We start from the raw sequence: 15985 nt of genomic DNA, 5'->3' as shown, positions 1-15985 counted from the left end.
GCATGCATATATAGTTTGGCGGCCTCCAGAGGAAGGAAAGATCTAATAAACCTAAAGTTGGATAATACAATCTTAACGTGATAATCACCTTCTTCAGATGTTTGGAGTCCAAAATGACACCAAGATACCTGAAGTTAGACACAAATTTCAGATTCTACCCATTAACCTCTTACATCTAGACGTTCCGCTAGCGGAACACCTGCTCCAATATCCAATGATAGGCATGGCGGGAATTACAAATTCCTCAAAAATACAAAAACTTCAATTTTTCAAACATATGACTATTTCACAGCATTTTAAAGATAAGACTCTCCTTTATCTAACCACACTGTCCGATTTCAAAAAGGCTTTACAGCGAAAGCAAAACATTAGATTATGTCAGCAGAGTACCCAGCCAGAAATAATCAGACACCCATTTTTCAAGCTAGCATATAATGTCACAAAAAACAAAACCACAGCTAAATGCAGCACTAACCTTTGATGATCTTCATCAGATGACAACCCTAGGACATTATGTTATACAATACATGCATGTTTTGTTCAATCAAGTTCATATTTATATCAAAAACCAGCTTTTTACATTAGCATGTGACGTTCAGAACTAGCATTCCCACCGCAAACTTCCGGTGAATTTACTAAATTACTCACGATAAACGTTCACAAAAAACATAACAATTATTTTAAGAATTATAGATACAGAACTCCTTTGTGCAATCGAGGTGTCCGATTTTAAAATAGCTTTTCGGTGAAAGCACATTTTGCAATATTCTGAGTACATAGTCCGGCATCACAGGGCTAGCTATTTAGACACCCAGCAAGTTTAGCACTCACCAAAGTCAGATTTATTATTAGAAAAATGTTATTACCTTTGCTGTCTTCGTCAGGTTTGGTTCAAAATAATCCATCGTTATATCCAAATAGCGGCGTTTTGTTTGTGCGTTCAAGGCACTATCCGAAAGGGTAAATAAGGGTCACGAGCATGGCGCAATTCGTGACAAAAGATTTCTAAATATTCCTTTACCGTACTTCAAAGCATGTCAACCGCTGTTTAAAATCAATTTTTATGCCATTTTTCTCGTAAAAAAGCGATAATATTCCGACCGGGAATCTGCGTTTAGGTAAACAGACGAAAGAAAACAAAACATGGTGTCGACGCGGGCACGAGCCTGAGTCTCACAGTACTGTAACCAGCCACTACCCAAACGCGCTACTTTTTTTCAGAGCCTGCAAAGCCACGATTCAGCTTTTTGCCACCTTCTGAGAGCCCATGGGAGCCGTAGGAAGTGTCACGTAACAGCAGAGATCCTCTGTAATGGATAGAGATAATCAAGAAGGGCAAGAAATTGTCAGACAGGGCACTTCCTGCATGGAATCTTCTCAGGTTTTGGCCTGCCAAATGAGTTCTGTTATACTCACAGACACCATTCAAACAGTTTTAGAAACTTTGGAGTGTTTTTTATCCAAAGCTAATAATTATATGCATATTCTAGTTTCTGGGCAGGAGTAATAATCAGATTAAATCGGGTACGTTTTTTTTCCGGCTGTGAAAATACTGCCCCCTAGCCATAACAGGTTAACAAGAACAACTCGTTAGGAAGAATCAATGGATTTCTTAGAGAAGTACATACAGTCTTGTCGATATTTAAAATCATTTGTCATCCATTTAGAAACATGTACCATAGCTTCAGTTAACTTGTTAACAACCAATTGTCTATTTTCTGAGTGTACATACAGAACTGTATTGTCTGCATACATCTGCATGTTCACTTGTTGGCAAGCAAGTGGAAGATCATTTATATAGCTGGTAAACAGAAGGGGGCCTAATATTGACCCTTGTTGGACCCCAATGTTATAGTTAAGAGAGTCCATTGAAATGGTTACTTGCATAGATAGCGAGTATTTTGTTTAGACATATAGCTAGCTAGCTAAACAATGAACAATAATCCCAACTCATAACGTTACTACCCTGCATGTATCTACAGGTAGCTAACCAACCAGGTTCAATGTTAGCTAGCTAGTTAACATTAAGCTATAACTAGCAATGCAACTGGCTCTGTGATATGAATAATATTACTACACAGATCATACATGTAAGGTTAGCTAGTGAGCCAGCCAGCTAACGTTAGCTAGCTAGCTAACAGTAGGCTTTAACTTGAAATGAAAACAACTTTGACAAAATTAGAAATGTGTAATATCTGAAAATGTAGCTAGCTAGTCTATCGTATACATGGATGGATTATTCTCCCTCTCTGTCATGGATGCCATGGTTGCCCTTTGTTTGAAGATGTAATCCGGAGACAGATGTTTTATAAAATAGCCTTCTGTGTTCTCTTTTCGACTCCCTTTGCATAATTGCAATCAAACGGCAGAATCTCCTTAGCTATCATACTCTAATTCCACTGATTTCAAAACTTGGCCTGCCAAAAAGTGGAGAACAACACTTTTGCAGTTCTACTACGTGATATCTTTCAAAAAAATGCACGTTAGAAAAGAATACCTACACATATTGACCAGCTCATGTTATAGACAGAAGCGTGCTACATGGCAGACCAATCCGAACTGATCTCTCGGCGTGTCCAGCCCACCTACTATCTCAGCCAATCATGGCTAGCGGGAAGGTTCCGGTCTTTTTCCAATGCTAAACCAACTATGCTCCTAAAATATATTTTGATTTGTTTAACACTTTTTTGGTTACTACATGATTCCATATGTGTTATTTCATAGTTTTGATGACTTCATTATTATTCTACAATGTTTAAAATAGTTTCAATAAAGAAAAACCCTGGTACGAGTAGGTGTGTCCAAACTTTTTACTGGTACTGTACACCTTCCTAATATTGAGTTGCACCCCATTTTTGTGGTCGTGGAAGTTTTTTTGTGTGAGATAGGACTGTTGTAGGAGGGTTGTTGTGTTTGGCCCCTCTGGCCCCTCTCCCAGAAGTTTTTTTTCTCACTTCATCTGCTGACTCGAGCCAAAATCTTCGCTCCTCCCTAGCTCCGCAGCTGGCCTGCCTTATCAGAGACTAACTATTGCCCTTTGTGTTCTTCCTTAGAAACATGCAACAGAATATTAATTTTATGCACCCCCATTGTCTCACTCAGTAACTTTCCATACGCCAAGTCCTTATCTACCCTTCATTGACCCAACATATACATTCCCTATACATGCAAATAATCAATAAGTTCTAGTATGGTAACGTGAATAAGTATATTTCAAGCTAGAATCCAACACTAGTAAGACAAAATGTCTTGTAATATCAATTAATTAAATATACCTCTTGATTATAAAGATGTTATATGTGCTACATTATCATGCACCTCATACAGAATGTGTCCATAGGTCCATAGGTCATAATACTATACACAAAGTTTGTAGGAAGTTGCAAATGAGATAAAAAATATGATCAACTATTCTAATGAGTCTGATTTAAAATATCTGTATTTATATTTATGCCTTCAAACGATTCTACAGTGGAGAATTTAGCATGCCGAGTAACCTTGACCTGTCTGTTATCCCTGATTCATGATTTATATTAAGGTAAAGATTTAGATGAAGATGAGGTGAACAAGACAACAAGAGCTTGTTAAAAATCAATGAAAAGCACTGAGTTGTCGTCGAGCTCTGACTCTTTATGAGGAAACTTCCAGACTTCCTACACAGACTGTTTTCTGATGGCTTTAAAATGAATGTTTTCTTAAAGGGATAGTTCACCCAAATTAGAAAATGACTTATTGGTGCCCTTACCCAGTCTATTTACAAGGTAATACAGCAACCCATGCTTTGGTTTTGTTTACCTGGACACTGTTGCCAAATGCTAACTTTTTAGTCTCTGAAATTGTCTGAAATTTATCCTGTAACTCTATAAAGTTAACTTAAGACACTTACAGATACAGGTGTGTGGTGAATTTGTCAGTTAATGATGTTAGGCTCTTGTTTTTCAGAGTAAATAACCCAAGGACACTAGAGACGCTTTAACCAAGTTTAATTCTTCCCAAAGGTTCTGTACAGCTGTAATCAGACAACCCAACATTTGTCCAATCTAGATATTTATATCCCACTTAAGACACTCCTCCTTCTCTCCAATCCTTACATTTTATGGCTCGACAGGAAGCTAATAAACAGGGTAACAGGATACCAAACATTTATTACTCTCTTAAGAGACTCTGTCCTCACCTCCTGACCTCAACGCCTCTTTCATCTAATACACAGATGTCCATCTGTCTTTCCTGTATCAACATGTCGCTCTCCTCTCCTCCATCAAACACATTCCAAAGCCTTCTGGCTTTCTACAGAGAACCCTTAACTTTCTCCTTTAATTATATGCTTCTTCTCTATCATTTATTTAAAATCTCAATGTTCAAAATGTCGAACCCAACAATGGAAACTGATGTTGTAGGGCAGGACATGCAACTGGGTATTGCTTCAAACATTTAGCTTCCCTGCATCCTCTTCTTCTGCTTTACACCATCAACTACCAGATACATGCTTCAAAGACCAGTGCATTTGGTTGTGCTTGTCCTTGACCACTTGTTTCTCTCTTGTTTATTTTTTCAGTGGACCCATTACAAGTGGGAAAGGGCATAATTCTGATCACTGTGACGGACATCAATGACAACGCACCCGTCTTCGCCATCGAGTACGAGACCTACCTTTGTGAGAGTGCCAGACCTGGACAGGTATGTCAACATCTAAATATTATATGCCTCCAAAAGCTACTATTCGTAATGGAAAACCACACTGACAAATACATTTTATACTGGACTGACACAATTTAATGTTCTGAGGCAGTTCAAAGAGGATATGACGGGATTCTGGTAGTGCTGATATATTGGGTGTCATTGTTGCAATTAAAATAATAAATTAATAACTGGGCATATGAATAATTAGGCACATTTTGGAGGCAGAAAACTATTATCTGCGCCATAATTCTCTCATGGTCAATTGTATAATTACAGGAGTGGTCAGGTGAAAGGAGTTCGATTCTAACGGTCATCGTATATAGTGGACCAAGGCGCAGCGGGTTGAGTGCTCATATGAACTTTTATTAGAACACTTACGAAAGAAAACGAACGAATGAACAGTAATGCAGGCTACACACACAGCAGTGCAAAAACAACTTCCCACAAAGGACATGTGAAAACAGGGTAACCTAAGTATGACTCCCAATCAGCAACAACAATGTACAACTGTTCCTGGACACTCTGGACGGGGCACTGTTGCCGGACGCTCTGGACGGGGCACTGTTGCCGGACGCTCTGGACGGGGCACTGTTGCCGGAAGCTCTGGACGGGGCACTGTCGTCGGACGCTCTGGACGGGGACTGCGCACTGAAAGCCTAATGCGTGGGGTGGTAGTGGAGGTACCAGACTGGAGACACGCACCCCAAGGCTAGTGCGAGGTGCAGGAACAGGACGAGTTGGACTGGGCTGATGCACTGGACGCCTGGTGCGTGGGGCTGGTAGTGGAGGTACCAGACTGGATACACGCACCCCAAGGCTAGTGCGAGGAGCAGGAACAGGACGAGTTGGACTGGGCTGACGCACTGGAGGCCTGGTGCGTGGGGCTGGTAGTGGAGGTACCAGACTGGAGAAACGCACCCCAAGGCTAGTGCGAGGAGCAGGAACAGGACGAGTTGGACTGGGCTGACGCACTGGAGGCCTGGTGCGTGGTGCTGGCTTTGGATACGCCAGACTGGATACACGCACCTCAGGGCTGGTGCGAGGAGCGGGAACAGGATACACTGGGCCGTGAAGGCGCACTGGCAGTCTCGGGCGCAGTACTGGCACCACCCTTACTGGCTGGATGCCCGCTTCCCCCTGGCAAATGCGGGACGCTGGCACTGCGCGCACCGGCCTGTGAATGCTCAGCCTCGATGCCGTGCGCATCACCCCATAGCACGGGGCCTGACCAGTAACACGCTGCCTCCGGTAAGCACGGGGAGTTGGCTTAGGGCTCAACCCTGGCCCTGCCAAACTACCCGTGTGCCCCCTCAAAAATATTTATTGGGGCTGCCTCTCACACTTCCATGCCAGCCGTGTTCCAATATAACAGTCCCGGTCCTCTCCAGCCTCCCTGGCTGCCTCCACCTGTTCCCATGGGAGGCGATCCCTTCCAGCCTGGATCTCCTCCCATGTGTAGGATCCTTTTCCTTCCAAGATGTCCTCCCAAGTCCATGACTCCTTGTAGTCCACCTGCTGCTCCTTCCTCTGCTGCTTGGTCCTTTGGTGGTGGGAAGTTCTGTAACGGTCGTCGTATATAGTGGACCAAGGCGCAGCGGGTTGAGTGCTCATATTAACCTCTATGGGCAAGGCGGGACGAATTCGTCCCACCTACGTAACAGCCACCTGAATTCAGTGGCGCGATTTTTGAATCGTTTGAAATACTATTACTTCAATTTCTCAAACATATGACTATTTTACAGCTATTTAAAGACAAGACTCTCCTTAATCTAACCACACTGTCCGATTTCAAAAAGGCTTTACAACGAAAGCAAAACATTAGATTATGTCAGGAGAGTGCCCAGCCAGAAATAATCAGACACCCATTTTTCAAGCTAGCATATAATGTCACAAAAACCCGAACCACAGCTAAATGCAGCACTAACCTTTTATGATCTTCATCAGAAGACACACCTAGGACATTATGTTATACAATACATGCATGTCTGTTCAATCAAGTTCATATTTATATCAAAAAACAGCTTTTTACATTAGCATGTGACGTTCAGAAAAAGCATACCCCCCGCAAACTTCCGGGGAATTTACTAACAGTTTGCTAAATTACTCACGATAAACGTTCACAAAAAGCATAACAATTATTTTAAGAATTATAGATACATTACTCCTCTATGCACTCGATATGTCCGATTTTAAAATAGCTTTTCGGATGAAGCACATTTTGCAATATTCTAAGTACATAGCCCAGCCATCACGGCTAGCTATTTAGACACCCGGCAAGATTAGCCTTCACCAAAGTCAGATTTATTATTAGAAAAATGTTCTTACCTTTCCTGTTCTTCGTCAGAATGCACTCCCAGGACTTCTACTTCAATAACAAATGTAGGTTTGGTCCCAAATAATCCATCGTTATATCCAAATATCCTCTGTTTTGTTCGTGCGTTCTAGACACTATACGAATGGTAAATAACGGTCGTGCGCATGGCGCATGGCGTGACAAAAAATGTCTAAATATTCCATTACCGTACTTCGAAGCATGTCAACCGCTGTTTAAAACCAATTTTTATGCCATTTATCTCGTAGAAAAGCGATAATATTCCGACCGGGAATCTGCAATAAGCTAAACAGCCGAATGAAATTTCTCCACGGGGGCGAATCGTGCACGCGCCTCATTCAATGGTCCTCTGATCGGCCACTTGGATAAGGCGATAATCTGTTTCAGCCAGAGGCTGCCTCGTCATCGTTCAGGTTTTTCCCGGGTTCTGAGAGCCTATTGGAGCCCTGGGAATTGTCACGTTACAGCTAAGATCCTTACTCTTCAATAAACAGATGCAAGACGCACGACTCCTTGTCAGACAGGCCACTTCCTGCATGAAACCTTGTCAGGTTTTTGCCTGCCATAGGAGTTCTGTTATACTCACAGACACCATTCAAACAGTTTTAGAAACTTTAGGGTGTTTTCTATCCAAACCTGAACAATAATATGCATATTCTAGCTTCTGAGTTGGTGTAGGAGGCAGTTAAAAATGGGCACATATTTTTTCCAAAATTCTCAATACTGCCCCCTAGCCCAAACAGGTTAACTTTTATTTGAACACTTAATGAAACAAAACAAGAAAACGAATGAACGAACGAACAGTAATGCAGGCTAACCCTAGCAGTGCAAAAACAACTTCCCACAAGGGACATGTGAAAACAGGGCTACCTAAGTATGATTCCCAATTAGCAACAACAATGTACAGCTGTTCCTGATTGAGAGCCATACCAGGCCAACACAAAGAAATACACAACATAGACAGATCATAGAAATACAAAACATAGAACATAACCAAAAACCCCGGAATACTCTAAACAAACACCCCTCTACATAAACACATATCCCAACAAACCCCGAACCACATAAAACAAACATCTCCCTGCCATGTCCTGACCAAACTACAATAACCCCTTTACTGGTCAGGACGTGACATAGATTCATCACATGGATCTCCATAGCAGGTGCCTAATCAGGGAATAAAGCATTGTGCTGCCATGTGGTTTTTAAAGAGGGTTGAAAAACTGGGGGATTGTTGGGGGATTGTGGCATGAAATTGATTTGTGCGAAAACGTGGCGTGGTATCAAGTGCTCGGTGTCAGCTCACCACGACAGCCAACTGGCCACGCTGACACCACATGTTTACTTATGCATCCATCTGCACTCTCCGTGGTCTGAGAGCACAGCTGAGGTGTGTGTGTGTGTGTGTGTGTGTGTGTGTGTGTGTGTGTGTGTGTGTGTGTGTGTGTGTGTGTGTGTGTGTGTGTGTGTGTGTGTGTGTGTGTGTGTGTTGCCTGCGTATGCATGTGTTTGACATTACACCTGTGGTGTCATTAAGACGTTCATGCTATTGCAAATAAGCTCCACGTTCCCGCATTCCATACAAAAATAATAGCAGTGAATTTCTCACACCACATTGGCATTCCCCATACCCAAGAATGTATTGTATTACACTAATTGAACAACAGTTAAACGGTCTCTTCAAGCAGCCATTATAATACTTTACCTTCACACACATCTGTCCGAAAACAATTACAATGGGAGATGATAGCCATATTAACCTGTTGGGGCTAGGGGGCAGTATTGAGAAATTTTGAAAAAAATATGTGCCCATTTTTAACTGCCTCCTACACCAACTCAGAAGCTAGGATATGCATATTATTAACACATTCGGATAGAAAACACTCAGAATTTTCTAAAACAGTTTGAATGGTGTCTGTAAGTATAACAAAACTCATATTGCAGGCAAAAACCTGTGAAAAATAGATTTAAAAAAATGTGAATTTTGTGACTGTACTATTTAGTGTCATTGTTTTATAGATACCATAGTGAGAAAGGATTCATTTCGCACCTCCTACGGCTTCCACTAGATGTCAACGATCTTTATAAAGTTGTTTGAAGCGTCTATGATAAACAGAGAGCAAATTAGAATGCAAGGAAGTTGACATGTCGTCACTTCATTTTTTTTTTTAGCTTTTCGGCGTGATTTTACACCCTCCCCACCACGTTTTGTGGGAGCATAATGAACGCTAACTACTTGGTGTTATTTGGACATAAATTATGAACTTTGTCAAAAGAAACCACATTTGTTCCGGACCTGGGATTTCTGGCAGTGCCTTCTGATGGAGATAATCAAAGGTAAGGGGATATTTACAATGTTATTATCGATATTAGATGATGCTAACTGTATAGCATAGCTTATTGTTCTTAGCATAGCACCCCGTTTATTGCAAAATGTGATTTCCCAGTAAAGTTATTTTGAGATCTGGCCATTCGGTAGCAATTACGAGATGATAATATATTATTCTTTGAATGACAATATTATAATTTACCAATGTTTTCGAATAGTAATTTTGTTATGTTCACCGGAAGCATTTCAGAGAAGAAAAAATAAGAATTTCACGCTACTGTAAAATGCTGTTTTTGGATATAAATATGAACTTGATGGAACAAAAAATGCATGTATTGTATAACATAATGTCCTAGGAGTGTCATCTGATGGAGATTGTCAAAGGTTGGTGCATAATTTTAGCTGGTTTCTGCTTTTGGTGACGCCTGACCTTGAATTGAAACTGGATGTTTGTACTTTTGTGGCTATGTACTGTCCTAACATAATCTAACTTTATGCTTTTGCCGTAAAGCCTCTTTGAAAATCGAACAATGTGGTTAGATTAAGGAGATGTTTATCTTTTAAATTGTGTAAAATAGTTGATTGTTTGAGAAATTGAAATTATTAGATTTTTGATGTTTTGAATTTCCAGCCTTGTTAGCAATCCCGTCTCGGGGTTCATTGCTAACCTGTAGCCCCAACAGGTTTTAAAGGGATCCTTTGGGATATTGGCAGATGAACTCGTGGATACCATTTGTATGTCTCTGTGTCCAGTATGAAGGACGTTCGAGGTAGTTTTGCGACCAAATGCTATCTAGCATTAGTGCAATGACTGGAAGTCTATGGGTATCTACTAGCATGCTATTCCTTTAAACATGTGACCGACCGGCTCAATTCAGTCTTATGTACCAACATTTAAAATTGTGTTTTTTACATTGGATAAAATGCGAGACTCAGAGCTCGAAAATGGTATATCATACACTGCATTTGAGGAACAATGGGAAAGTAATTCAGCTTTGAAAGTTGATAAACTTGTAACCTCACTTTAGAGAAAATGGCCCTTGAATGTTTTGGTACACCAACTACAGAGCTCTTCTTTGTCTACACCCATTAAGCATCGTTCACACCCTCTTAAGCATTAGCCCCACCCATCTCTTTAAGAATTCACATGTGAGGCCATGTGCTAAACAGAGTGAGTACGGTAGTGTACTAAACAACCAAAGACTAAAGGCTGGTTTATACTACGTCTATCAACATGTCTGTAGACAGTTGTAGCAGTGACTTTGTGAACATTCTATTGTCATACAAACTGTAAACACAAAAACTACAGGCTGCATGACATAAGAAGCCTGGTGGTCCAAAATAACATAACAGGTGTATTTTAACACCAATAAACCCATCCTTTTAAAAAATGAATTTAATATATGTCAATCTAGCAAACCAGGCAATTAAAAGCAACTTTCTAAACAATGTTTTGGTTCATTTCTAGCTTGTTAGCTAATGTTAAGTTAGCTGGCTAGCCAGTTAAAATAATGACAATTTCATAGCTGACAACATCTTAACTTTAGAATTTTTTTATTCATTATTACAGGAAAATAAACTCACAACAAGATCATTCCTTACAAGTTAATGTCAAGCTAATTACATAAAATAACTTACGGTTGTGAGTGTGACGTAATAAAAGCAAGGCATTCTGATAATTTTTTAACTTGGACACTGTCTTGTTGGCCTACCTTTATATCCTAATTTGACTTTGGTGCAAGTCATGTTATTCTTCATATTACCATCTCTGGTAAACACACACTATATCAAATAAAAGCTATGTTTATTTGTCACATGCACAGGATACAGAATGTGAAAACGGTACAGTGAAATGGTTAAACGCATAATGGAGTCTTTTGTTTACGTATGTTGCTAGTTAGTTAAACAATTAACCATAATCCCAACTCATAACGTTACTACCATGCATGATTCTGCAAGTAGCTAAAGCTAACCAACTAGGTTCAATATTAGCTAGCTAGCTAACATTAGGCTATTACTAGCAATGCAAATGGTTTCTGAGATACAAATAATATTACCACACAGATCATACACGTAACATTAGCTAGCTAGCAAGCCAGCCATTCCACTGATTTCAAAACTCGGTCAACTTCTTCTGTGACAACAACACGGTTGATCGCCGTTAACCTCTTACATCTAGACGTTCCGCTAGCGGAACACCTGCTCCAATATCCAATGATAGGCGTGGCACGAATGACAAATTCCTCAAAAATACAAAAACTTCAATTTTTCAAACATATGACTATTTTACAGCATTTTAAAGACAAGACTCTCCTTTATCTAACCACACTGTCCGATTTCAAAAAGGCTTTACAGCGAAAGCAAAACATTAGATTATGTCAGCAGAGTACCCAGCCAGAAATAATCAGACACCCATTTTTGAAGCTAGCATATAATGTCACAAAAAACAAAACCACAGCTAAATGCAGCACTAACCTTTGATGATCTTCATCAGATGACACACCTAGGACATTATGTTATACAATACATGCATGTTTTGTTCAATCAAGTTCATATTTATATAAAAAAACAGCTTTTTACATTAGCATGTGACGTTCAGAACTAGCATACCCCCCGCAAACCTCCGGTGAATTTACTAAATTACTCACGATAAACGTTCACAAAAAACATAATTATTTTAAGAATTATAGATACAGAACTCCTTTGTGCAATCGAGGTGTCCGATTTTAAAATAGCTTTTCGGTGAAAGCACATTTTGCAATATTCTGAGAAGATAGCCCAGCCATCACGGCTAGCTATTTAGACACCCAGCAAGTTTAGCCCTGACCAAACTCAGATTTACTTTTAGAAAAGTTTGATTACCTTTGGTGTTCTTCGTCAGAATGCACTCCCAGGACTGCTACTTCAATAACAAATGTTGGTTTGGTTCAAAATAATCCATTGTTATATCCAAATAGCGGCGTTTTGTTCATGCGTTCAAGACACTATCCGAAGTGTAAATAAGGGTCACGAGCATGGCGCATTTCGTGACAAAAGATTTCTAAATATTCCATTACCGTACTTCGTAGCATGTCAACCGCTGTTTAAAATCTTTTTTTATGCCATTTTTCTCGTAAAAAAAGCGATAATATTCCGACCGGGAAAGCGTGTATACGTACAAAGAGAGAGAAAATAAAAGCATGGGATCCCCTCGTGCACGAGCGTGAGTCTCACAGTACTGTGACCAGCCACTATCCAAACGCCCTACTGTTTTTCCGCCAGAGCCTGCAAAGCCACGATTCAGCTTTTTGCCGCCTTCTGAGAGCCCATGGGAGCCGTAGGAAGTGTCACATAACAGCAGAGATCCCCTGTATTGGATAGAGATAATCAAGAAGGGCAAGAAATTGTCAGACAGGGCACTTCCTGCATGGAATCTTCTCAGGTTTTGGCCTGCCAAATGAGTTCTGTTATACTCACAGACACCATTCAAACAGTTTTAGAAACTTTGGAGTGTTTTCTATCCAAAGCTAATAATTATATGCATATTCTAGTTTCTGGGCAGGAGTAATAATCAGATTAAATCGGGTACGTTTTATATCCGGCCGTGAAAATACTGCCCCCTAGCCATAACAGGTTAAAGTCTGCAAGCTGACAGACAACAATGGTATCTTCCCCAATAACCAACCACAATCATTTACAATGTCAGCTCTGGATGGGTGGCATTTAAAACATGCACTCTGATGATTGATGAGGACAGCCTGCAACTCCTCCTTAACACAAGAGCTAATGTGTCTCTGCTTAACTTAGAGAGATATAGACAGTTTTTCTCCCACCAACCATTGGGCACCCCCTCAACTGCCCTATGTGGTTGTGCCAACTTCAAAATTGATATTGTGGGATCCCTCCAGCTACCTCTTAAATACGGGGAGAATCTTCACTGTCGCCACCCTGTGGCAGCAACAGCACCCTGCACTGGTATGCCTCTTCTCCTTTGCACACCAGCCCCTGATTGATCCCACCATGACCCCCCCTCTACTCTGCGTCCCACTGGCCCTGTGATCAGATGTCGTTGCCGAGCTCCAGCACCAGCTAGAGGAAGACATCATCGAGCCTACCGATGCATCCCCCTGGATCTCCAACCTGGTGGTGGTAAAAAATAAATCAGGGGGCCTGCGTACCTGTGTGGACCTTAGAGCAGCAAACAAGACCATCATCCCAGATAAATAACCCCTGCCCACTGCTGAAGAGCTCACTGCCCTGTTCTACGACTCCACTGTGTTCATCAAGTTGGGCTTCCATCAGGGATACCTACAGGTGCCGCTACACCACAGAAGCCGCAACTTCACAGCATACATCACACATTTAGCTGTTTTCCACTACAAGCGCATGACATTCGGATTAAGCTCTCCCCAGCTGCTTCCAAAAGATTATGATGTCTGTCTTCACGGGGATCCCATCTATCTTGATGATGTTGTTCATGGGTCCAGGGTCAATGATGAGCGCCTACACAGCGTGTTCTCTTCACTGCCAAAACACCACCTCACGCTCAATGGAGAAAAGTGTTTCTTTTTCGCCCCTGCCATTGACTTCGTGGGATTTTGCCTCCTAGCCAAGGGGATTTCCCCACTCCACTCCAACACTGAAGTGATCCATGGTATTCCAGAGCCAACCTCTGCTGCCCAGTTTGCATCCTTCCTGGGTATGATATCGTACAACCTCCATTTCCTACCAAAGAACTCGTCCACAACCGCTCTGTTGTGCCACCTGCTGAATAAAGTGGTGCTCCGATGCTGTGCATCTCCTTAAATCACAGCTCATCTCATCACCGGTCTTGGTCCACTTCGACCTCCCAAGCACCACCCTTGTCACGTGCGATGCCTATGCCGTTGCCATAGGAGTAGTGCTGTCCCAGCTGCAAAATGGACAGAAGAGGCCGATCGCCTTCGCCTCCCGAGCCCTTAGCCCACAGAGCAGAGATATTCTGTGGATGAGCGGGAGGCTCCAGCATGTGAAGTATGTGTATCTGTACTGACATGCATTCACACTTCGGACGGACCACTAAGCGCACACCACCATTCTGGCCACGTCTGGTACAGGCCTCAAACCTCTCCACCTCTACCACTAGTTGGACTGTCTGCAGCAGTGCAACTTCCGCCTCAAGTTCACACCAGTGCGTGACAACGTCGTGGCGGACCTCCACTCCCGCTCCATGCTCAGCCCAAACACAGCCTCAGCACCACCTCTTGGACATGACCAGGCTGAGTAAGTCTCTAAGAGCTTTGCCCACCTGGATTGTACAATATTTGCACATTGTTATTAAAAAAATTCTTCAAGCTCTGTCAAGGTCATTGTTGATCATTGCTAGACAGCCATTTTCAAGTCTTGCCATAGATTTTCAAGACTATTTCAGTCAAAACCATAACTAGGCCACTCAAGAACATTCAATGTTGTCTTGGAAAGAAACTCCAGTGTATATGTGCTTTAGGTTATTGTCCTGCTGAAAGGTGAATTTGTCTCTCAGTTGTCTGTTGGAAAACAGACTGAACCAGGTTTTCCTCTAGGATTTTGTCTGTGCTCTATTCCGTTTATTTTTATCCCCCCCAAAAACTCCCTTGCTGATGACAAGCATACCCATAACACGTTGCAGCCAACACCATGTTTTACATTTTGAAGAGTGATTCTCAGTGATGTTTTGTGTTAGATTTTCCCCGAACATAATGCTTTATATTTGGGACAAAGTTAATTTCTTTGCCACATTTTTTCAGTTTCACTTTAGTGCCTTCTTGCAAACAGGATGCATTTGTGGAATATTTTTATTCTGTACAGGCTTCCGTCTTTACACTTTGTCATTTAGGTTAGTATTATGGAGTAACTACAATGTTGTTGATCCATCCTCAGTTTTTTGCTGTCACAGCTATTAAACTCTGTAACTGTTTAAAGTCACCATTGGCCTCATGGTGAAATCTCTGAGCGGTTTACTTTCTCTCCGGCTACTGAGTTAGGAAGGACACCTGTATCTTTGTTGTGACTGGGTGTATTGATACACCATGAAGTGTAATTAATAACTTCTCCATGCTCAAAGGGATATTCAATGTCTGCTTTTTTACTTTTTACCCATCTACCGATAGGTGCCCTTATTTGCGATGCATTGGAAAACCTCCCTGGTCTTTGTGGTTGAATCTGTGTTTGAAATTCACTGCTTGAATGAGGGACATTACATATACTTGTATATGTGGGGTACAGAGATGAGGTAGTCATTCAAAAACCATGTTAAACACTATTATTGCACACAGATCAACTTGTTATGTGACTTGTTATGTACATTTTTACCCCTGAATTTATTTAGGCTTGCCATAACAAAGGGGTTGAATATTTATTGACTCCAGATATTTCAGCTTTTCATTTTTAAAAAGATAATTCCACTTTGTGTAGGCCAGTGTGTCACGTCCTGACCAGTATAGAGGATATTGTGTTATTGTAGTTTGGTCAGGACGTGGCAGAGGGTAGTTTATTTATGTATTACGGGGTTTTTTGGTCACTGGTCTATGTTTGTATTTCCGTGTATGTTCTAGGATAGTTTTCTATGTGTAGGTTGGGTGCTGGACTCTCAATTGGAGTCAGGTGTTTCTAGTTGCCTCTGATTGGGAGTCCTATAAATAGGTGTG

At 41.4% G+C, this 15985-nt stretch overlaps 1 protein-coding gene across 1 annotated transcript in view; it reads left to right on the top strand.

Annotated features, from left to right (window-relative positions):
• The window catches only part of LOC106568679 (cadherin-7), a 152784-nt gene that overhangs the window by 81674 nt on the left and 55125 nt on the right, over positions 1 to 15985 (top strand). The window contains exon 8 of the mRNA XM_014139204.2: positions 4556 to 4677. Within this exon, the coding sequence (XP_013994679.2) occupies positions 4556 to 4677 (122 nt within the window). The remainder of the gene's footprint in view (positions 1 to 4555; positions 4678 to 15985) is intronic.

Source organism: Salmo salar, chromosome ssa14 (genome assembly GCF_905237065.1).
Source record: "Salmo salar chromosome ssa14, Ssal_v3.1, whole genome shotgun sequence".
NCBI classification, from domain to species: Eukaryota; Metazoa; Chordata; class Actinopteri; order Salmoniformes; family Salmonidae; genus Salmo; species Salmo salar.
Note: the sequence above shows the minus strand (reverse complement) of the source record. Positions and strands in the feature narration are given on the sequence as shown.